This window comes from Eretmochelys imbricata, chromosome 8 (genome assembly GCF_965152235.1).
Source record: "Eretmochelys imbricata isolate rEreImb1 chromosome 8, rEreImb1.hap1, whole genome shotgun sequence".
NCBI classification, from domain to species: domain Eukaryota; kingdom Metazoa; phylum Chordata; order Testudines; family Cheloniidae; genus Eretmochelys; species Eretmochelys imbricata.
The window spans coordinates 49,855,734-49,879,942 of NC_135579.1; the positions used below are offsets into that span (position 1 = coordinate 49,855,734).

General features: G+C 47.3%; 1 protein-coding gene across 1 annotated transcript in view; it reads right to left on the reverse strand.

Annotated features, from left to right (window-relative positions):
• TNR (tenascin R) overlaps positions 1–11,475 on the reverse strand; it is a 67,545-nt gene extending 56,070 nt beyond the window's left edge. The window contains exons 1-2 of the mRNA XM_077823903.1: positions 10,977–11,475; positions 3,518–3,994 (exon numbers count right to left, since the gene is read on the reverse strand). Of these exons, the coding sequence (XP_077680029.1) occupies positions 3,518–3,994; positions 10,977–11,475 (976 nt within the window). The remainder of the gene's footprint in view (positions 1–3,517; positions 3,995–10,976) is intronic.
• Positions 11,476–24,209: the final 12,734 nt, after the last annotated feature.

Sequence of the window (24,209 nt, forward strand, 5' to 3'; positions counted from 1 at the left end):
ATCAGGTCCTGTCTCAGTCTTCTTTTCTCAAGACTAAACATGGCCAGTTTTTTTAACCGTTCCTCACAGGTCAGGTTTTCTAAACTTTTTATCATTTTTGTTGCTCTCCTCTGGACTCTCTCCAGTTTGTCCACATCCTTCCTAAAGTGGGCACCCAGAACTGGACGCAGTACTCCATCTGAGGCCTCACCAGTGCTGAGTAGAGCCAGACAATTACCTCCTGTGTCTTACAAACAACCTCCCTGTTATTGATATTAGCCTTTTTTGCAGTTGTGTCACAATGTTGGGTCATATTCAATTTGTGATCCACTATAACCTCCAGATCCTTTTCAACAGTACTCCCACCTACCCAGTTATTCCCCATTTAATAGCTGTGTATTTGATTTTTCCTTCCTCTGTGAAGGACTTTGCACTTGTCTTTACTGAATTTCATCTTGTTAAATTCAGACCAATTCGCCAATAAGTCAAGGTCATTTTGAATTCTAATCTTGTCTTCCAAAGTGCTTGCAACCTCTCCTGGCTTGGTGTCATTTGCAAATTTCATAAGCATGCTCTCCACTCCATTATTCAAGTCATTAATGAAAATATTGAATGCTGCCAGACCCAGGACTGACCCTTGTGGCACTCCATTAGATATGTTCAGTGATGAGCTGCCAAAAGCTGAAGAACCGGTTCCTTCAGTCGCTCTGGTTCTTTGGTGGCACTGAAGGACCCGCCGCCGAAGTGCCGCTGAAGACCCGGAGCGACTGAAGGCCCCGCTGCTGAAGTGCCGACAAAGACCCGGAGCGCCGTCTGGTGAGTAAAAATTGCCTAAAGTTAACCATGTGCTTAAGTGTTTTCTTGTTACAGCATTCAAAAGCTTTCTTATTGCCTCACAGCACACTGTCTGGTTCCTTGTATTCTTTAACAACGGGCTCTAAACCGGCTTCAAAATTTAACAACCGGTTCGCGCAGCTGGTGCAAACCGGCTCCAACTCACCACTGGATACGTCCTCCCCGTTTGACAACTAACCATTGATAACTACTGTTTGAATATGGTCTTTCAATCAGTTGCACACCCACCTTATAGTAATTTTGTCTAGACCGCATTTCCGTAGTTTGTTTATGAGAATGTTAAGTGGAACTGTGCCAAAATCCAGATATATCATGACTACTGCTTCCCCATACACTATGTCAGTATCCCTGTCAAAGAAGGAATTTAGATTGGTTTGGCGTGATTTGTTTTTGTGAAATTCATGCTGGCTACTGCTTGTAATCCTGTTATTCTCTAGGTGCTTAGAAATTGTTTAATAATTTGTTCCAGTATCTTTCCAGATATTAAGGTTAGGCTGACTGGGTTATAATTCCTGGGGTCCTCTTTGTTTCCCTTTCTAAAGACAGGCACTATGTTTGCCCTTCTCCAGTCGTCTGGGATCTCACCTGTCTTCCAGGAGTTCTCAAAGATAATCACTAATGATTCAGAGATTGCTTTAGGTAGATCCTTTAAGCACCCTAGGATGAATTTTATCTGGCTCTGACGATTTGAACACATTTATCTTTAAATATTCTTGAACCTGATCTTTCCCTATTTTGGCTTGCAGTCCTTCCTTCTTGTTGCTAATATTAATTGTGTTGGGTATCTAGCAAAACAGGCATTAAACACCTGAGCTTTTTTGATGTCATCAGTTATTAGCTCTCCTTCCCCACTCATTATTTTTTGTTTTCAATTGCATTCAATGAAATAAAGAGGCCATATGTGACTGAGAGGGAAACATGCCTTCTTTGGGGCTGCATAAAGCTTCTGAAAATAGTCCTAAACTGCATCCAAAACACCCCTTGTTGGGATTTCCCCTGGAGGCAGCAGAAGCGGGGCTCTGGGAGGTTAACCAGTATTTAAATAATGGCTTTCTCACCCCTCTTTCACCTCCCCCAGTCCCGCCCAACCCCGTCACATTATGCAGCATTTTTCCTGGTGATCTGAAAAGCAGCAGTGCAGCTGTTAAGGGGCTAAGTGAAAGGAGGAATGGGGCAGATAATGGCAGGTGTAGGGAACGCAGGTCCAGGAAGCAGGCAGTGCAGAAGCAAGAAGAAGGTGGAGGGGAGTGGGGCAGACAGCAGAGCAATAGAGAGGGTTGTGGGCTGGACAGAGGGAATCTGGAGAAGTTGTTGGTTGCTGGCCAGCGCCTGTGTAGCAGCTGCAGCTGTCCTGCCTATACGAAAAAGGAGCAGTATTGCGTGTTGGCCACGCACAGCTCAGAGTCCTGGGGAAGAGTGAAAAGGCTGAGTCTCTAGGAGACAGGGCTCTGTGCGTGGCGAGGTTCACCTGTGTAGAAATGCTGCAGCCCTTTCCTCGCTGCTCTGTGACTGATGCACCATTTTAGCTGGGATGAAAGGGTTAAATTGTATCTTGGCAGAGGGGCTGCAGGCCCAGAGGGCACTCATTGGGGTGAGCACGTCCTTGTCGTCTGGGACGAGGCAGCTCTGGTGCCTAACTGTATGATTTGGGGAGATGGCAGCCGTGGAAGAGAGATCTGCAGTGAGGTGAATGCATATAAACCTGCAAGCGTCAGGTGCCCCCAGCCAACACCCACACGCTGCTTTCCTGTCAGGAGATGGGAAACTTATGGACAACAAATATGGCATCTCTTTGGTTGGAATGGAGTCTGCTTCCCTTCCCACCCACTCCCCTCATCCCCTGCAGCGCCAGGCCTGCTAGCTGGGTGCTTGGCGTGAAATGCCGAACGTAGCTTTTATCCTCGTTCTCAAGTAGCCTGGTTAGGAGAGACAAGTGGAGAAGCACTTTAGATAATGACCCAGATGCTCCTGCACAAAAGGCCAAGGGCAGGTGGTTTCCAGACAGATGGTAATAGCCCCAAGAAGGAGCAGCACTTTACCTTGGCCTTATTGGGTGGACTACAGTTGTCATAGCAACAGCCGTTGGTTACACAGTGATCTTCCCCTGTGATGCTGGCAGAGGGTCCCCATGTGAACTATTGCAACAGCTGTCATGGTCCTTCCACTGGTGTTAGCAGGGGTCCTGAGCAGGAAGGCAGTGCAGAATGCTGGGGCCCAGGTCCCTTGCACAGTGCACAGCACGGAGACCCTGGCTGACTTAGGGAACTGCGACAAGAGCACGATGGTATTTTTCCTCCCCAAATGAATTACTCTGCAGAAATCACCTCCGGAATGTCTGACGGCTTTGTCTACGTGAAATGGCCCCACGCCTGGGCATGTGTAGGGCCTGAGTCTCAGTTACTGTGTTCCTGTTCTGGGCAAGGGGAGCTTAAAGCTCTGCCCGTATGCCAGGCTTGGGAAAGGCCCTGATGTAAGTCAGAGCAACATCAGGGCTGCTCTAACTTGTGCTTTGCATCCCATGGCTCCCCATGGGCCCCAGGGAGCAGAGAACAGCAGTAGTGTGTTGCCTTCCTGCCAAGCCAACCCATCCTGACATACCCCTGATCCACCCACTTCACAAGCAGGCTGAGAGCAGGGCCTACCCTTGCACCGGCTCTGTGCCCGGTAGGGAGGCCACTCCTACCTGCTGAGCAGTCTTGTCCCTTGTAACCTTCCTCACAAGCGCACATCCCCTTCTGGCAGAACCCACGTCCGCTGCAGGCATTCAGGCATCTCAGCTGACCGCAGTCTTCCCCCACGTAGCCCTCCTGACAGATGCAGGTGCCATTGGTGCATCTCCCCTTTCCCAAGCAGTCATCGGGGCACCTCAGCTCGCTGCAGTCTTCCCCTGCATAACCTTCTTCACAGACGCATTCCCCGTCCACGCAGAGGCCTCGGGAGCTACAGTCCGTCGGGCAGCGGAGCTCTGAGCAATCGTCCCCACTGTAGTCGTTGTCGCAGATGCACTGGCCTTCTACGCAGATTCCCCGGCTGGAACAGCCCATGGGGCAGTGGGGCTCTGAGCAGTTTTTTCCAGCCCACCCTTCATTGCAGATGCAGCCACAGGACTCCAGGCTAAAGTTACCATGCCCACTGCAGTGGGAGATGTAAGCTAGCTGCCCTGGAATGATCAAAATCAACAAGTCAGCTATCACTAGGGGCTCTATGGTGGGGACAGAGGAATCCCCACAACGGCTGCAGCCACAGTAGGATGATATCCTTCCAATAGTGCTGTAGTTTCATATGGGCATTTGCTGGGGGACATTAATGCTGACAGGAGTAGGAGCCTGATTACACTGTGCATTATTCTCATGCATAACTCTGCCACTTGCAGAGGCAACGCGTGGGGGAAGGCATGCAGGGTCATATGCCCCCCTATTTCTGCCAGGGTTTAGATGACCTGCCATGAACCCTGTGGCATTCAGCCCGAACCTTTGTCGTGCCTCCCGCCCACTATCAACAGTTATGCGTTGTCTCTATCTGCCAGGACACTTTGGTCTTGACCTGCAGTGCTCCTCCGCTATTTCAGCTGTGGGCTGGTGCCAGTCATGCTGAATTGCCCCCAAGCTGTGAAATTGTTTTTAAGGACATGCTTAAAAGGTCCATTTGGAGCTATGACAAGATGCACTTAACACAATATTCACTTAGGATTATTATATATTATTTGCAAAATTCCGATCTCAGTCCAGGTTTGCATTCAAAGGGTTTTGATTTGGCACAAGTTATGCAGGCCTGGACAAGCATTGCTACTGTGGATGACATTGTGAGATACAAAAAAGCTATTTCTAGTGGTTTCTATGGCCTCCCTGAATCATGTGCAGCTACTAGACCTGCAGGGCTGCAAAACGTTGGACTTTAAGGCCCTAGTCTGCACTGGTGCATGGGTCTGTCAGCACTGAACTTGGTGCAAGATTGGGCCCGAAGTTTGTGGCATTTTTATGTACAGAAAAAATGTTACTGGCTGAGAACTGAATCTCTAGTCCATCCTGGGCCTTGGGTAAAGGGGAAGAGAGGAAGGATATCTCGGCCAGGCTGATTTAAAACAAAAGGGTATTTGTTTGAAATTCTCAGGGGGCTGGAGAGCATTAGAAGTAGCCTCCAGGGGAGATGGAATAGTGAGCAGAAGGCAGGTGGAGTGATCAAAGGTGAGTGCTAAGTGCAGTTGTCACACAGCTCTACAACATGCAGTTACTACGTAGCTCTGCAGCATAGCACATGATTACCATCTCCTACTGGCCACTGGGATTGGGAAAACCTGACCGTAGAAACATTTTATTGGGCTTCAAAATCCGAATAATTTATGTTTCAATGTTTTGCACTCTCTCTCTCCCTCTGTGCGCACACACTTATTGGAAGATTCAGCTTTCTTCCATCTCACTTCACCCTTCTTAAATTGCATGGTTGTTCCCTGAATTCAACATCCTCACACTGGACGGGTTCTGTGGAAAACATAGTATGTGTTCATGTCATTAAAGACTGTATCATAATGCATATGCACCAGGGGGCTGAATTTAGGTTGCATGGGGAATCTTAATTCTGGCATTGTCTAATTTTTGCACGCTTGATTTGCAATTGTAAAGACCTTCTGATGTATTTTTTTAGATGTAATTTCTTAATTTGTTAATAATAAAACCAAACTGAAAAAAACCCTCCAGAAATTCTATAATATGGAACCATATCCACCTCCAGTGTGGGTCATCAGCAGAGTTCCGACCTTTGGATCCACAGCACAGACCTCTACCACATGAGCTAATGGAGTGCCCGATGATGGTAGTAGGCTATTATCTTCTGTGAGAGCCAGCCACCAGAGCGGGATAAGACTCTTAGCCAGGGGTCTTGACAGCTGTTTGCTGTCAGCAGAAGAATGTAGACTCAGGACACCTGGGTTTGATCTGGAGGGGTTGCCCTAGGTTACAGACCATTCTGACCCTCTGTTTCTACCCAACTCCCCCCTCCTCAACGCTTGGCTCTTATCCCCAGCCCCTCTGCTGCTATGTAACCCCCCAAAGTACCTGCCCCTATATAACTCCAGCTCCTCCCTCTACCCCTCTACTCTTGTCCAACACCCCCACACCATCAGTTCCTGTCCCCTCTGCTCCTTTTCACCTCCCATCCCCTGGCTCCTGCCCTCTCCCCACTGCACCTAAATACCCCATATCCTCTCCCCCTCCCTCTGCTCCTGTCTGTTCCGCCCCTGGCTCCTGCCCCTCTCCTTCCCACTCCCTGGCTCCTGCAACACCCTCTATCCTGCTGCCTGTCCACCCCATTGGGCTGCTGGGTTGGGGGAATATGTGCCTATATAAGACAAAGCCCCGAATATTGAGACTTTCCCTATAAAATCAGAACATCTGGTCCCCTAAGTGCCAGCAATGGGGAGCCAGGAGAGACAGTCTCCCTGCTCTCAGTTCCTGGGCCTGGCACCACAGCTGAGCCCCTTGGTGGAGGTACAATTGCAGGAAAAGTCCTGTGCAGCCCCTGCAGGCCCGGGACAGAGCACGCTCCGCTGTTCTGCAGGGATGGCCCATATGCAGTCTGGTTGGCATGTAGGAACTGTGCAGGGATGGAGCATGCTCAGTGCAGACAGAATTTTTGGAGAGTTTAGCTGCCAAACAAGTCTCTGCTTAGTACATGCAAAATGAGATTTTTTGGAGGTTTATTGTTTGGCTAAATCTGGGCACATTTTCACAGGGACAGCAAAAGACACATCCCTGACACCAGGGCAGTCCTGTTACCAAATTTCATGTGCATGGGGGCACTACAGCTTCTCCGTGAGATGGTGGTAAGAATTATTTTACCATGGGCAAAACAACGTATTTTCTCCTAAACCCATTCTTGGAAATGGTTGAACCATTTGACTGAAACTTTTCCAAAATATTCAGCCTGATACAGACACCTGGTGTGGAAAATGTCAACCTGAATGGTTGAAGTTTGGCAAAATTATAAGCAAGTGAAAACAGAGTCTTATCATGGAAAATGTTAGGCAATCTTAATTAAAGGTGGTGCTATCACCTCCACCTATCATATATATTGCTGACCAACAAACATAAAAGTGGTTGGTTAGAAAGTGTGATGGGACCATTTAGGCTATGCACACATTGGGGTGGTGTTCGGGTGTTCAGACTCTTGTTAAGTTGTCAGTAGATGAGAGAGGATGCTTGAACAGCTGCCAGAAAGTGGAGGATCATTTATGGAAATGTCTGGCACTGGTGGGGGGATGACCAATTCTTATCTGATTTACACTGGTGTTAATCAGAGTAACTCCACTGAATTTAAAGAAGTTACTCCAGATCTCCCTGGTGTAGCTGAGATTGGACTGGAGATTCCATAGAGTGATAAATATTTTGTAACTTCATTTGCATACATTATAAATAACCCAAATAGACCTACAACTGTTTTTACAACTAACTCCTTTCATGTTTTATCTCTTGAATTTTATTACTTGATTTTAACAGTGATTATTCAGCACATCATTTTAATGGTGGAATAGTTTACATTTTATTTTTACCTAATGCAGTTATTAATATGTATGTTTGGATAATGTGTTTGGTGCCAGACCTTCAGCTGGTATAATTTGGAATCGCTTGCTTTGAACTGGGGCAGATTTACACCAGCTGCCGATCTGACCTATACACATTTCTCTGTGTGTTGCTGTGTTCTCTCTGTATGACAATGATGTGTGCATATAATCCCCCCTCACACACATAGATCATGAGCCTGATTCTCCTATTATCTATTAATATAACTTTGTTGGCTTCAGTGTCGTTACTCCTAATTTACATTGCTGTGTGACTAAGAGCAGGGTTAGGCTCAGTATAATTATGTATTATGCTGATTATAAAATAACAAGTTAAAAAAAGGAGAAGACATGGGGGAGCAAAGTTTGGGGTTTTTTGATTGTAGCCAGTTCCTGTCTTCCCCCTACACTGGACAGTAGTTTTCTGCACCTGGGATAGGGCTTTGGATACCTTCCGTACGTTGACATTTCCTCCCCTTGAGGAGTTCTCATACGCCCAATTAGAGCGTTCATTTTCTACGCTTCACCATTCAGAGACCCGGATGCATGCTGTTAAGGAGTGTGGCAGAAACTCTTTGAGAAAACATCTCTGGTTCCTCACTCGGTTGAAATTCATTGTATCAACCCCCCCCCCACCCCCCGTAACCCATTTCCTTACAGCAACCCGCTATTTCCTTGGATTTGAAGAACTGCCTTGTAGAGATGATGAACTGAACTGTGTCTTTTGAAACAGTAACCCTAATGGAAGGGTTACAGAAAGCTTCACAAAGCTTGCACATTTTGATTCAGATGGAATATTCGGATGCTAGCTTTGTGCCTGCATTAGGAAAGGGTCTGTTTGTCTTTCATGGCAGCTAAAGTTATCTCCTGATATTTTTTTAACTGTGAATTTCATATCCATTCAGGCCTTCTAGGGAGAGGGCAGAGAACTCATTTATTGCTGACTCCTACGCTGCTGTATTGTGTGATGGGACTACTTCAGAAACCAGTAGATTTTCTCTTCTACCGATCCCATGAAAAGTTACAGAACTGGCCTAACGATTGCTAAGGAGCAGGGGGTATAAAAGACAGACTTGCTGCCTCGTCACCTTGCTAGCACCATGCAGTTGTTTTTTAACCTGGCTTTAGCTGTGGTTGTGACTACGTTTCCGGTGAGAGGACTTGAGCTGCAATGATATCATAAAATGGTTGCTCTTGGCGGGAATCTCTGTGGATTAATCTTGCTGTTCAGTTCAGTTCCAGTTTACTTGTAGCTCTTTAGAATGCTTACAACTTGCTGGTGATATATGGGAAAAAGCCCTGGTGGTTCAGTGTAGAGAGTTAAGGCTAGATTGTGACTTGGATTGCATGCCCATATCGGGGATTAAGCATCCCACTCCCCCACCACTTCCCAACCTTGGATCTGGGATGCATTGTTCTAGGAAGGGAGCAAGCTGGCACGGGTAGGCATGGAGTGGTGAGGAAGGAGCAGGGCCTTGACTCTGTCTTCCCACTTGCTTTGGATCTGGGATGCATTGTTCTAGGAAGGGAGCAAGCTGGCACGGGTAGGCATGGAGTGGTGAGGAAGGAGCAGGGCCTTGAGTCTATCTTCCCACTTGCTGAGCAGAGCCAGGGCAGGGGGTGTTGTACCTCACTGTCGGTAGAGGCTAGTAGCAAAAAGCCACTCCCTTGCCATGAACAAGGAGGAAGGAGGGAAGGAATTGTGACTTGGGGTGTGTGTGGGGTCACAATGCCTTCTGGGGCTACTCCAGGGCTGCTGAAACTTAGACACCACTCCAGTGCCTAAAAGTCAAATCTAGGTATTAATTTTTCCTCTTATGCCGACAGAAGCTAATTTCTCTAGGTCAGCCACAGTTTACTGAAGGAGCCTGGGGACATTTGGGATGGAATGAGTGAAGGGACTGGACTCCCATCTCTTCCCAGAAGAGGAAAGTCTTTCTAGGCCAGTAGGGAGAGGTACATTGGTAGAAGGGTGTAGGTCTCGGTCAGGGTACTGGGCCATTGGTGGAGCAGTCGGGGGAAGACCAAGATGCAAAGAGCAATGAAGTTCAGCTCTCTTCTCACCTGAGCAGTGTTTCCTCTGGGTCACTGCTGAATATACTGAAGAGCTTGGAGAAAGCTCAACACTTAATAACCACAGAGTGAGGGCCAGATTCAGTGGTGATGTACATGGCTGGGAAAGTCACATGTAGGGTCTAAACTGGTCAGCAAATGGGCTCAAGTGACAAAGTAGTGTCTGGTAACTTGCACCAATCCAGCAGTCAGCATGAGTGTCCAAAATAGGTGTGAGTGTAACCTACATCAGTTCAATTTCTTGTGGAGAACAAAATCAGTTCTTGGTAAGTGGGCCCAGTTCCATTCTGTTACATGCGGGTAAATCAGCAGGCATTCCACTGAAGCCAATAGCAGTTGCATCCCCTTACACCCTACAGCAGTGGTGGGCAACCTGTGGCTTGCAGGCCGCGCACAGCCTGTCAGGGTAATCTGCTGGCGGGCCGCCAGACAGTTTGTTTACATTTGCATGGCCACCCACAGCTCCCAGTGGCCGTGGTTTGCCGTTCCTGGCCAATGGGAGCTGTGGGAAGTGGCGGCCAGCACGTCCCTGTGGCCTGCTGCTTCCTGCAGCTCCCATTGGCTGGGAACAGCGAACGGTGGCCACTGGGAGCTGCGGGTGGACGTGCAAATGTAACCAAACTGTCTGGCGGCCTGACAGCGGATTATCCTGATGTGCCACGTGCAGCCTGCAAGCCACAGATTGCCCTCCACTGCCCTAGAGTTATCTGCTCTTCCTCCACCTTTTGCCTCTGCTAGGCAGGTTACACTCACTTTGCATTATCTGCTGAGTTCCAAATTGATGCACTTTGCCACTTGCACCTATCTTCTGACCAACTTATACACAATATGTAACTTACTTACATTTATATCTGAATTTGACCCTGAGACTTCCATGGGAATTGTACCCACTTTACCAAGCTGCACTTGGGCCAGCAACTGAATTTCATTGTCGGTCTAGAAGAAGACATTTCCCCCATGTATAAACATTGACAAATCCATGTTGCAGGTTGGGATGCTCAAGAATCAATGAACCTGGAGACTGAATCTCTTTTTTAGGAGATGAAGAACTGTCACCGCACACACTTAGGAGTTTTACCAGGGGAGGGAGCTTTAAATTCCATTGGGGGCTCCATAGGAACCATGGCAGTTGAGGAGGCCTGGGAGATACCCCGAATCAGCATATTTCCTGAATGCCCTGACCCTGTCTCTCCCCAGTCAGTCCCACCCTCTTTCTTGGCTATGCTGGCTGATTTTGGGATTCCCAGCAGTGTGGAGACTTGTGCTTTTGTACCCATCTCCTGATGGACTTTCTACCTCCCAGAACCTGTAGCCTAGGTTCTAGCTAGTGAATCTGGCCCTCTTTGTTTAGGTTGATGAGTAATATTGACAGTGCTGAGTATATGCACTGTCGTGGCACCATTAGCAAATGCAAAATTTCCTCCATTAATACTCAAAATTTCACCCATTCTAACTCATGCGCCTTCCTCTCTTGAGACTTTAGTCCCCAGCAAGATCTAACAGCATCAGTTACTACCTGTAGCTGCATTTTCTTGGCAGCAATTGGAGTTGCATTGGTCCCGTAGCATGGACACCTCCCTCTCCAGCATCTCAATTCTGCTTTGAAGCTCCTGCATGACCTGGACAGAGGTGAAGCACTTGCAAGCCTGCTTGGGGAGGTTTATCCTGTGGGTGAAGGTGACCTGGCTCTCGCTGTCTGAGGTCTGCTCCGTATATTCCGTCATCCTGTCGTCTTCTGAACTCACCTCCTGGTCAGATGATGCCTCGAGCGCTGATGAGCAGAAGGTGTCCAGGGGGACGTTAATGTTGTATACATGGTTGAAGACCATGGATTGATCCTTGATAGGCGGGCTGTAGTTGGCAAAGTTGCCTTCCTTGTCCACTACTTGCCTCCTCATCCGCTCTGTTGTCACCTCTAGCCGGCACTCAAAGGGCTTGAGGACTGATCCCAGCAGGAGCAAGTTGAGACTGATAAGCATGTTCCTCAGGACTAAGTTTTCACTGTCAGCCCCCATTTTCTTGAGCAGAGAAAGCAACTTCTAAGCCAGCCTTGGCCAACAGAGCTGTCTGAGAACCTGGAGACCCTGAACGAGAAGAACATGAATGATATTAGCCTTTAAACGGGACTGCTGTGCTCAGACCACAGGAGGAGTCTTTTGCAGTGCAGCGTAAGGAGCTAGATTCTGCATAGATGTAACCCAGTGACATCCCATTGGCCTCAGTGTGATTGCAAAGGCTGCAAATCACTTGGGATCTCACCCATTGCTGGCAAGGAAATAGCTGTGTTTTTAAGGAAAGGTTAAATGTGAGTCATCAGCTGTCGAGATGGTGTAGTCTAATAATGCGCTAGCCTTTTGTAGCTGGAAGCCTTACGTCACAACTGAAGAACCAAATTCTGGCTGCTTGGGGTGTAAACCAGAGCAGAATTTGTCCTGTCATGCATTTGGCCGGCTCAACAAGAATCCAGTCCTCACATTCGTCTGTCTCATCACCAAGGGCCTGATCTAATGCCCATTGAGGTCAATGGGGGTCTTTCAGTGAGCACTGGCTCTGGCCCCAACAGCTGGATCCTGCAAGGTGCTTAGCACTTCTGAGGTGGTGCTCAGGACCTTGAAGGGCTGGACCAACGTCTGGTGCAGTTTGCCAATACTGGAAGTCTTTGCTCATGTGAAAGTCCATAGACTGGAATAGAAGGGCGATGGCCGTTCCTGGTGAGGCATACTGGGAGGCTGGTTGGTAACCAGCTGCCAGAGTGATGCTGTCTGGTTTATACTCGGTCTCATTTAGCCAGGCGATCAGTACCTCACTTTTGTGAGCTGTCATACACCCCCAGGGTGGAATCTGGGCCCACTGAAGTCAGTGCAATTAAATTCAATGGGGACAGGATTTCACTCAAAATCTTTACACAGGGACATGAAAATTTTGCATCTTACTTGGTTGATTTTTTTTTTGTACTGAAATGGTTCATTTGGTAGAAGCACATCATCTACTCGCTAATATATTTGGGGCATAAATTCCCAGATGGGAACCTATTCCGGATGCACTAACAAATACAATACGGGAGGGGAAAAAAGGCTTAAAAGCATGGGTGGTGAGTACACATGTTCTCATATCAGTATGGTATCTCAAATGGCATTTCATGCCTCAGAAACTGAGCACCAGATTGCCAGGTTTAATTCAGTGGCTGTAGTAACACTGTTAAATTAGACTGTACAGTATTAAGTTTGTTTAGGTTTATGTTCTGGACAGACCAATATCTCCTGTTGAAGTCATTTCATCCCCTACCTGTGCCCTGGATTATGTGGTAAAGTGTCTTTATTTGGAACAAGACAACTTTTCGTTTTCTTATTGATTTGTGGTCTGCAGGTGGTAATCCCAACTCTAAGGGCCACACTTATCCCTGGTATAAAATCACTGACTTCAGTGGATTTGCCCAGGGATGAATTTGTCTCTAGAACTCTTGCTGGAACTATTGTGTGTTGACCAATGGTTAACTCCATCTGTTCTGCTTTAAAGAATTGCTGCTTTACATAGCAGAGGGGATGAAACCAGCAGACTGGCAGGACTGCAACTGTGAGCCCAAGGACTCTAATTGTTTCTGGTGCATCAGAAAGGACAATTTGATTGCACATTGGTTACCAGCTGCCAATCTGTTTGCCTTGCATTTTGTTTTCATTGGATCATTAGTTTATGGTTTGTGTCGTATAATTAGAGTGCAGTTGTTTGGAGGAAGGAGAGTTTAGCAGTAACAGCAGGGGCTGAGAGACAGAATTGCTGCAGTTTATATTCAGTTCTGTCACTATCTCACTGTGTGTGTACATGGGGGGCAATTCACTTTGACCTCCTTGTGCCTCAGTTTACCCACCTGTAAAAGAGGGATGATAATAAAGGCTAGCTCGAAATAGTTTATCTTATTTTTGTGCCCCTCCCCCTCTTTTGTTCTGGGCAGCTGTAATCATAGTGTTTTTCATTACAGCTTGGTGGGAAACTTTCCCCCCATCCCATGATAATTTGAGATATTGAAAAAATTTCCTATCTGAAATTGGGACCAAAAGCAGAAATCTTGAACGGTTTTTATGAACCAAATCCAAAACAAAATTTCAGTTCACATCAATCACAACATTTCATTTCAGTAATTTCTAAATGCTTCATTTTGATTTGGACTATTTTTATTTATTTATTTATTTTTACTATAATTAGCTTACACTTCAAAATGAAAAGTCATTTTGAACTGGAAAACTGGAATTTTTCATTTAGAAAATGTTGTGACAAAAGATTTTGACAATTTAAAAACTTTTTTCCCAGAAATATTTTTTAGTTGAAAAACTTCAAAACAGATCCTGTCCCGTGACAAGTTTCGGTTTCAATCAATTGGCATTTGCAATTGAAAAAACGTTTTATTGAAAAATTCTTGACTGACTCTAGTTATTCATCTAACCTCCCTGGGGGCTTGTAAGGCTTGAATTAATTAACACTGGTAAAATGCTCATGGTTCTTTGTTAAAGGGTTCAACAGAAATGCAAAGTATTATTGAATTTTAGCATCATTTCCTGTAGTAATTACTACGAATATAGACTGAAGTCAGTGGAAATATGGGTGATCAACTGGAGCTCAGCACTTTTCAGGATTGTGGCCTAATAATTTTTAATATAAAAGATGATGTTTTCAAATATTGCAAAGTGACTTAGGTGTCTTGCTCTCATTGAACGTCAATGGCTAGATGCCGAAACCTAGATGCTGAAATCCTGCAGGCCCTTTTGAAAATATTACCCAACGTCTTTCCAGTCTGCTCCTTCCTGCTGCCCCACCACCATTAGGGAATAACAAGCACTTGGCATGTAATTGAGGTACAGTAATAAATACTCTGTAAAGCATCATAAAATATACAGTATAAAACAAACAATTAAAAATGTCAGTGCAACATCACAAACAAGAAAAAGGAAGGAAACAAAAGAAGATAGATTTCATGGCAAGTGTGGATATGTATCCAAGGGCAGGAAATGGCCCGTTGAGTTAACCCTAATTAATTACTTATGTCAACCAGGGTCTGAATGAGCTCCACCCTGACATTGACTGATGAACTGGGAGGGAAAGACCCCATAGGGCAAAAGACTTTGCATAGACCCATCTACTCTGCCTTGATGATGGGCAGAGTGATCAACCTGATCAGTTTTGGCTGTTCTGGGTTAAAATTCACTTTCGTCTTGAATGCAGGGTTAATGGGTTGTTGTTAGCTTACGGTACGACTACAGGGCAGCAGAACTGTACTTACCATGCCCTAATTGAGGGGGGTCACCCTCGCTGTAGCCCACTTGCTAAGCAGGAGATAGTGATGCCAATCCAGGTACAAGTCAGAGGGGGTGGGGGAGAGGTGTTCCTCCTTGGTGGTGTGGGCTCTGTTTAAAGCGGCATGGATACCATCTCCTCCTCTCCCTCCTCTGTTTAAAGGTAAAGCCGATCAGACTCAATTTAGAGGCCTTGTTCGCTAGGGCTGAAATCACTGATGAGTAGCACTAGGGGGCTGAACCTTAGACCTTGTTGGGAACAGTGTAGCAGAGAAAGACAACATGGAGGATGCAGCAGGCACAGCAGCGCACAGCACAGCACAGCAGCGGTAAGCGGCGGCAGGGGTGAGCAGCAGCAGCAGCAGCGAAGACCCTGCTTGGCCCCCATTCAGGGGTGGGAGGTGAATGCACCCCTGAGTTCTGGGACCTTGCTGACTTCGGACAACCAGCTGCCAATGGGGTGCAGAGGAGGGAAAGGGGAGTGGCATGTTAAAGGGACACCTGTCCACTGGACTTTCAAACCACAAAGTGGGAAACCGAGCCAAAGGACTGCTGGCCAAGATATGGTGGGATGGGTGTTTCCTTATGGTTTACGTACTTTTGAATCATTGTTGAGGTGGTTTCCCAAATTAATGCTCAATTCCCGCTCCCTTGGAATAAAAATTTTCTTTTGTTTGTGAGTGAGGAAGTATTGCCTCTGAGAAGCACCCCCAGGTGGTGTTTAGTTTGCCAGATTTCTGGGTGAGAGCTCAAGCCAGTTCTGTTTTGTGATGTTAAAAGGAACCCCTAGGTATTGAACCTGGCCGTGCTGTTGCCGACACCACCTGGCAGACGGGTTACATTTAAATTAACCATAACTTTGTGCTTAATCTTTGAAGGTGGGTTGGACATTTATATGGATCTCAAGAATATCCAGAGGTGTTACAGTTAATGCTGACAAAAAGAGTACTGGGAAAGAGATTAAACCTCATCTTGTCAGTGTTTAAACCAATCTCTATCAGGGATTAGGAGGAGATCTTCATGGAGGGCAGATCACTCCCACATCTGCCTACTGCAGAGTTTCTAGCACCTTCTTCTGGAGCATCTGCTGCTGGCCACTTTTGGAGACAGGATCCTGGCAACTCCTATGCTCTTTATGCAGCATCTTCCATCTGGGAGTCTCAAAGTGCTTGGCAGTGATCAGTGATCCATTCTCCTGTGCAGTAGATAGCATCTCCATTTTAAATGGGGAAACAGGCATAGAGAAGTAAATGGCAAACATTGCCAGTGTGTGAGACTAAAGCTGGGCTCCTCAGCTCACGTCCTCCAAGGTACTTAGGTGTCAAACCCCCATGGACAGCTAAACACCTTTGAGGATCTGAGCCTTACATTTAGGTGTCAACTATGGATGTAGGAGCTGAACTTTAGGCACCAGGGTTGAAAATGTTGGCCTCAGTGTCTTGCCTCAAGGCTAGACAGCTAGTTTGTGGCAGAGCTAAGAATAGAACCAAGTTCCCCCGACTCCTGAGCCCCTGCTTTCTCCATCATACACAGCGTTCACATCAAGGACTTTGCTCACCTTTTTTAAACTACAGATCTGAAGCTTGGGAGTGTGTTGGATCCAGGTTCTTGGTTTGCCCTGTTAAAGATGAGGGCCACTGGAATTGGAATCTGCATCTCGGAGTAGATATCCTAACACCCCCCAAAGTTCCAGGGCTGTTGGGTTTGGTGTATGGGTTTGTGCCCATCTCTAGTGTTAACAAAATCCTTTGTAGTGTTTTGAGGACCAAATGCATCTGAACCTCCTTGAGGCTCTCTCTTATTGCTGACTCCAACAAGTGGTTGAACTGCTTTGTTTAGCTGAATGCCATGAGTTCTGGTGATCAGTTGGCTCTGAAGCTCCAAGTGAACTTAGGTGGTGCCATCCCAGGCAGACCAGGACAAACAAAGGATCTCATGTGAGCCTAAATGCAGCTCTTTGCATTTCTATGCCTCTATTCCTTTCAAGCAATCTTGTGACTGCTGAACCACCTCCTGAGAGCCCTGCTACAGTCCTTGAACCTTTGTCTGTTGGTGCTGTGAACTATTATTGGATTACATTGGATAGTGTTTGTAGCATGGGTCACTTTCAAGGTGGAAACTGTTTTGTTTCCAGGTGGAAAATAGTAGGCCTGATCTTGTTCGTGTGTCTATTGGTTTTACACCCATGTAACTACAACTGACCCTGATTCTCCATTGGCTTGGACTCATATGCACCACAGGGAGCATTTTCCACTTGCATTGCACTCAGGTTGCGCTGGTGTAAGTGATGAGGCAAGGTGCAGGGCAATGGGGAGGTAGGCCCATTGACGTGCATTTGTGTTGCTCCTGACTTACAGAGCTGTGAGAGTGCAAACAGGTCTTTGTGTTCTAACAATCAAAACTCAGTAGGGCGATATAGCGTAAGGGCACGTTGAAAAAGAGACGGCTGAGCTGCTGCACCAGCCCTCTTGAGTTAATCCAGAATTTGGCCAAGGAGGCAGAGTTCCCACCCAAATCCAGATGAGGCTTAATCTACAATTTGGCATTGGGATTGAAGACTGAATCCAGGTGAAGGTTCAGGTCCAACCCCAATGGTACATATCACTGAACCCTAAATTGTGCTCCCCCGTCCTGCCTGCTGGTTCCAACCTGGCTACTGGGCCAGAAACCAGCAGATGGGTGGTGGCTGAGGGGCAAACATGCATCTGGGAGGATGGAGGAGGCCTGTTAGTGGTGAGGCTGGTCTGGTAGCAGGGCGAGTGCATGTGGATGGATGAAGGAGAGAGGGTGACAGCCAGCTTATGGCACTCTGTCAGGGGTTGCAAGAGGTTAGGGAGGCTGGGAATGATCTTGGATCTGGTTTTGCAAGGGAACGAAGAGCTGCGAGGAAAGGTTGGTTTTTTTTCTGGGGGGCTGGGATCTGAAGATAGGAATGCTGGTCCTCACTGTAATTCCCTCATCTGACCTCCTCGAAGCCTTGCAATGCCGAGGAACTGAAAACGAGCAGACTCATGCAAACAGTGCTCCCCACACTTTGCCTAGCCAATCGATCAGAGAGTTGCTCAGCTGTGCATGGTGTTGCCAACACCAGTCATTCAGAAATCATGAACCAGGCATCAAAACTCGAGATAATTTTTTTTAAAAAAAGGGTTGGGTTCATTGAATTTGTCTTCTGCTTTCTGGGTGCGTGCAGGTCACATTTCCAAGCTTCTCTTCATAACCACAACAGCTAGAAACTCAATTGCTTATTAATGAAATCCAAGAGTCTCACATAATCCCCTAACTTTAAAAAAAGCACCAATATTAGGAGGTTCAGGAGAAAATAATGAGAATTGGCAACACTGTACACTGTGCGTACCAGCAAGGGATGGAGCCAGTAGCCTTGTGGAGCCTTGTGACCCAATTGACAGGCCACTGTTCTCGGAATTGTACCGGAGTGTTGTGCCCATGGAGACGCTGTGGGAAAGGAAGCAGAGCACAAATTCATCTGGAACTCATTTGCCAATCTGGACTGGGGACTGTTATCGAAGTCTGAGCTCTACCAGTAATTGCCAGTGCAGTAATCATGTGACATTGCCCTATATTATTTATAACTATTTTTGTGCCTTGCACCTTATCTTTGTTTCCCTTGGGAATGGCAGCACATATCCGCCTCTCCCCTCTGACCCCTCCCCCCCGTAAATACCTGTTTACTGCTTTGTCTCTCTCATATTGCTATGACGTGCCTGAAAGCATAACGGTTCAGCCGCCTCTTCAGCATTTACAGGGTTGTTATCGTATATTATCCAAATATTTCTGTTGTGCTTTCCCTTCCCTTGCTTGGTGCATGCTGCCTGTGGCTACCAAGCATGCACATGGGCACACGTTAGTATAGTTCCTTTCTTTCTTAATGTTCCCTGGAAAAGCAAGAAAAATCTATTTAATTCAGACCTGATGTCAGTAGATCCAGCCTCCATGGATGTCTCAGGCCAAATTCCCTAGTGCAAGTGACACATCAGGTGTACATTGGCCAGAAAATGGGAGTCAGTGGTGTAAACGGCAAAGAGGCAGTGTGAACTCGTGGGTAGGACACTGATCTAGGTGTCAAAGAGCCTGTTTCCTTTTTCCCAGTGCTGCCACTCACCTGCTGGCAAGTACTTCCTCTCTTTTTAGCTCACTTGCCCTTCCCATCCTTTGCCTATTTACAGTGCAAGCTCCTCAGGCGTTTGTTAGATTGTAAACCCCCACTATGTGTTTGTTCATTGCCTAGCACAATGGGGCCCTGATCTCAGCTGGGGGCCTCTAGGCGTTATGGTAATACAAGTCATAGGATCAAAGTAGTGTATCTTGCACCCATTTAGTATTCAGTGGGTGTAGGAAATGACCACAACTCACATAGCAATGGCAGAATTCTACCCTCACTTATGCTCCATGTGACATTGTGGAAATCTACAGAGAGGAAATGAAGGTCAAATTTTACTACAAGGAGGTGGGTGGGAGAGGTAGCAGTTGTGACTGGGCACAACTCTTATTGACTTTACATTGTGCTTGCTAATACCTGGGTGAATTTGGTTTCCCCTGGATCTGAACTTCATTATTTGGACCTAGCTCTATCACGTGGGTCCCAACTGGAAGTTCTTAACACCCTCAGACTTCACTGAAGTTTAGATCTAGGTCCAAACGTCTTGGCTCAGCTTCATATCTAGTGATGAGCAGCATGCATTTCCACCCCTGTTCATGTGGAACCAGGATATCTCAGCCTACAGTAGCACTTTCCCTGCATTTTACAGTGCCTTCTCCTCACTGGTGGTCTTTGATTCCTCTTGTTGGTAGCTGGTCCCTTACTACTGGCCACCGCTGTCACAAAGAGCTCAGGTGCTGCTGAACCTGAGATGTCTGCTACCAACTCTGTGACTGAAGAGCCTCCACCTTGACCTGACCCTGGGAGGTGCCCATCTCAGAGCGTTGCAGTTGTCTAACCTCCTTTCCTGGCGTCCTTGGAGACACCTCAAAAGCAAATCCGCGCTCTTGCACTCAGCCTCCCCAGGAGTGAAACTCTCGAGCTTTTCTCTTTCGCTTGATCTCAACTTTGTTTGCCAGCGTTACTTGGAGGTGGGAAGGCGCTTTCTACAATTAGTGTGTTCGCTAGGTAGTCTCCTATATCTTTGGGGTCTCTAGTGACTCCACAGTGGCCTCATGGACCCTGGGAGAGAAGTTTCTCCTTGGCAATGGCTGGCAGCGGTGGGAGGAGCCCAGGGACTAATTAGTGCCCGTTGCCTTTGATGGACTTGTGTTTGTTAGAAACTAACTACTTGCTCTTTGGACCTCTCTGCCTTTTGTGTGGGAGTGGAAGATGTAGGGTGGTAATTGTGACTCTGAGCCAGTTGTACAAAGCCAGGCTGGAACGTCGAATAAAACCTCATTGAAGGATTATAGACATGGCTTAGATGTGTGAATATAAAATTGCCCCTGCTCTTCTTGCTGAAGGAGAATTCAGTCTGGTTCAATAGGAACACAAGAGTTGGTCAGAAGAGCAAACAGAAATCCACCAGCTGAGGAAATGAGAGAGGGAGAGAGAGGCAGATGAAAGACTGAGATATGAAAGAGCGAGACTAACAAAACAAGAATATAGTGGCTAGATGGATAGACACAGTAGAGAGATAACTGATGCAGGACAGAGATTACTAACTAATGACCATAAGCAGGTCAGATAGTTAATGCCTGTATCAACTAGAGAAAGCGACAGAGTAATTTGACAGACGGATACAGTTGAAATCTGTGCAACCTCATTGATCCAATCCTCCTTATCAATATAATTATCACAGCAGATGTCAGTAGGCAGGGGACGGTGGCCTGTAGTAATTTATAAGCAGCAGATAATAGGATCTCTCATAATTCCAATGGAATACAGTGTTAATGAGGTGGACTGGGGGCGCGGCAGAGTCAGCGGGATTGCCAGAGCCAGCACGGTTTATATCACTCTTGCTGAGTTCTTGCTGCCTAATGAGATGTGCTTGGCACTGAGCTGTGATCTTGGCCCATCCCCTCCCGCTTCCTGAAAGCGGCGGCGTCCTCTTTTCCCCCACGCTGCGGGTATTTCAAAGGGGAACAGAAAAGCACTCGTACCTCACCAGCTTCGTTATGCCAGCAGACAGACAAGAACTTTCACACACTCTCGACCCTAGAGATGAGCCATGTTTCTGTTGTGACCCACCTTCACCACTGGCTGTTCTAGTCACTTGGGACCAGATCCTGAGCTGCAGCGTGTCTGCTTTGCACCATGTCGCCGATTGAGTTTGGCCTTAACATTAGCGTAATCAGACACAAGAGGATCGCTCAGTGTAACAGCCATCCTCCATACCCCCCTCTGTTGTTGGTGTATCGGGTGTGACCAAAGCGAAGGTGGGAGTGGCCAGGCTATGTGTGCATGGTGCTGATCCCTGACTTGGGCCTTTGTTAGCAGCTGATGTAAGTTATAGCAGCTGTCTGATTGCTCCAGTACCCCAGGAACCCAGCTGGCTCCGAGATCAGAGAATGTACTCCTTTGCGCTGCATGAGCCGGGACTGCAGCCAAGGAGAAGGCTAGTGGTGGTTTTTAGCTTTCCAAGTAAAAATGCTGAAGGAAGCACCACCTTCTGCTATGTATTTATTTATTTATTTCTATAAATGGAATCATTTTAAAAATGGGTTTCTCCATTTGCTCGCCTGCCCTCTCAGGCTGAGCAGGCCGATAATTGCAGCGGCTGGGGGTGGAATGCGATTGTGTTGGCCCCATTGTGTCAGCAGAGAGATTTCCATAAGAAGCCAGGTCTCTCCTCTCCTCCCTCAGCAAGGAATGGTTTTCACGGGGCCTGTCATATGTCAGAAAAAGCCCAGAGGGCAGGAATTTGCCTGCAGGGAAAGGTTCAGCAGTTGAATGTATTTTGGTTGGAAATGATAGGTAAGGGGATGTGCTCAATGGTTTTAGGGATCCTACGCTTCCTGATCTAGCCCCAACTCCTGGAAATGTCTTGCCAGTCCTGTCAGGAATTCTGTTTAATTCTGGGCAGCTAATGTGTTTGAAGTACTATTACGTGAAGAATCCGAAACGTTAACAGCTGAGTTTGTGGAGAGTAAGGCTTGGTCTGCACTACTAACCTGGACACCCTGAAGCCAGGGCTATGTCGATGAAACGGCTTCTCCTATCGACATAGCTACTGCCTCTCGGAGAGGTGGAGCACCTACGCTGATGGGAGATACTCTCCCGTTGGCACTGGTGCCTGCCACGGATAGCTCAGTGGTTTGAGCATTGGCCTGCTAAACCCAAGGTTGTGAGTTCAATCCTTGAGGGGGCCATTTAGGGATCTGGGGCAATAATTGGGGATTGGTCCTGCTTTGAGCAGGGGGTTGGACTAGATGACCTCCTGAGGTCCCTTCCAACCCTGATATTCTGTGATTCTATGGGAAGCGTCTTCACTAAGCACGGCAGCTGCACCAGCGCAGCGCTGTAAGTGTAGACAGGTCCTGAGTGATCATACCCTGAGGGTACGACCCTGTTGCCACCACAGTAGCCTTAGGCTGGTGTTACATATACTGCCCTCCTCGAACCAGGAGCCCAAAGCCCTGAGCTCAGAGCCTTGGAACCCAAGTCCCTCAAACGCAAAGGTCGGACCTGGCTTCCCATCCCGATCCAAAGCTTTCTCACGTGGGCCATGCTCTGCGGAGACCCAAAATGGGGGCAGCTACAAAGTGTTCACTTTGGGGGTTTAGTCACAAAACTCTGTGACCTCCCCCTCCCACCCCCCACCCCCCAAAAATCACGAATTTTTGATTTAAAAAAAATTCAGTTGAAAATGTAGAAAATGAAAAAAACCAGGTTGCTGGGGAGCACAAAGCACTCACAACGCTTTGGAATTTGCCAACCCCCCCCCTCCTCCAGTGCTAGGGGGCTCTGTGCGTACCAAGGGTTTCCCCCGTTTCAGCTGTGACGCAGCAGGAGCAGCAGCAGTGCCAGCCCTTCGTACAGGCATGCAAAGCCTCTGCGGGTCTGTCTACGCTGCATCTTAAAACCCTCAGCTGGCCTGTGCCTGCTGACTTGGGCTCGTAGGGGTCGGGCTAAGGGGCTGTTTAATGGCAGTGTAGGTATTTGGGTTCAGGCTGCAGCCCGAGCTCTGGGACCCTCCCCCCCCACAGTGTCCTGGAGCGCAGGCTCCAGCCCCACAAGCCCGAGTCAGCTGGCACATGCCAACCGTGGGCATTTAAATGCAGCACAGACATATCCTATAAGCCACAATTTGCCCCAGAGCAGTTTGCCTTCGCTTCAAGCAGCTGTAGAGGGTGCACTGTGCAATTAGTAGCTTTGTCTGTCTCTGTGTAGAGGTTTGTACTGGTGCAACGACACTGGTGGCTGGCTGCTGACAGCTATAATTGGGGCAAATCTCCAGTATAAATAAGGCCTAATTAACTCTTATGAGTAAAACTGAGTGAATAACTGATGTTTTTGGTTTGCTGGGAAGCTCTGTCTCCTGTGCTGCTACCCTCAAACTGTGTAGCTGGCAGAAGGAGGTACCTTACACCCCTGTAACTCCCTTGTGTTGCTGCGCAAACTGGGCCACAATTGAGCACTGTCTTTGGGCTCCCCACCCCCCCGCCCCCCAGAAGAGCAGTTCCCTGCTGTCTGCCTTTAACAACAGCCATGTTGACTGTGAAAAAGTTAAATGGCTGCAAGGAAAGGTTCCACAGTAGCACAAAAAAAATTAGACCAGAAACCAGTTCACAGAAGTAGCCATTCTTCCTTAAAGCTGGATGGATCAGAAAACTCCAGGCTCTGGACTTCATATCCACCCACAAGACTCTTCTCCCTCCCTCCTCTCTCTTTGTCCCAATTCCCCAATCCTTTGGAGGAGGAAAAACAATATTTATCTACAACTCTCTGAACCAAAGCAAATCAAAGGAGAAAGGACCAAAAGCGGGAGAAGAAAAAGGAAATCACTTTATGAGACCTTTCTGTGAAGGAGTGAAAAGAGAGATGAGTTTAGATGAAAAGAGCTACCTCAAGGAATCCCACTCCAGAGCAGCTACTGAGAGGGGAAGTGACAAGTCAGGTCGTCAATGAATGTGTTACCGCAGCTGGGGCACTGGAAGTTAAAGTTCACATCCAAAGAAACAAGAATCAGCAAGACAAGGTAAGAGAGCCAGTAATGTCTTTTGTTGGACCAACTTCTGTTGATGAGAGAGGCAAGCTTCTGAGCTTACACGGAGCTCTTCTTCAGGTCTGGGAAAGGTACGCAGAGTGTCCCAGAGAATGAGCAGGGAAGTCCAAGTGCTTAGCATGGAGCCAGTGGTTAACTCATTGCTGGCAATGGCAACCCTGGAAAATGGGGACTTACTAATATCTGACAAGGTGAATGAATCCAGGAGGTGGACTGATGATCCCAGCAAGCAGTTTGGCTATTGCACAGATCACCCATTCTCTAGAAATTCCTGTGTAATGGGCTGGTACCGGC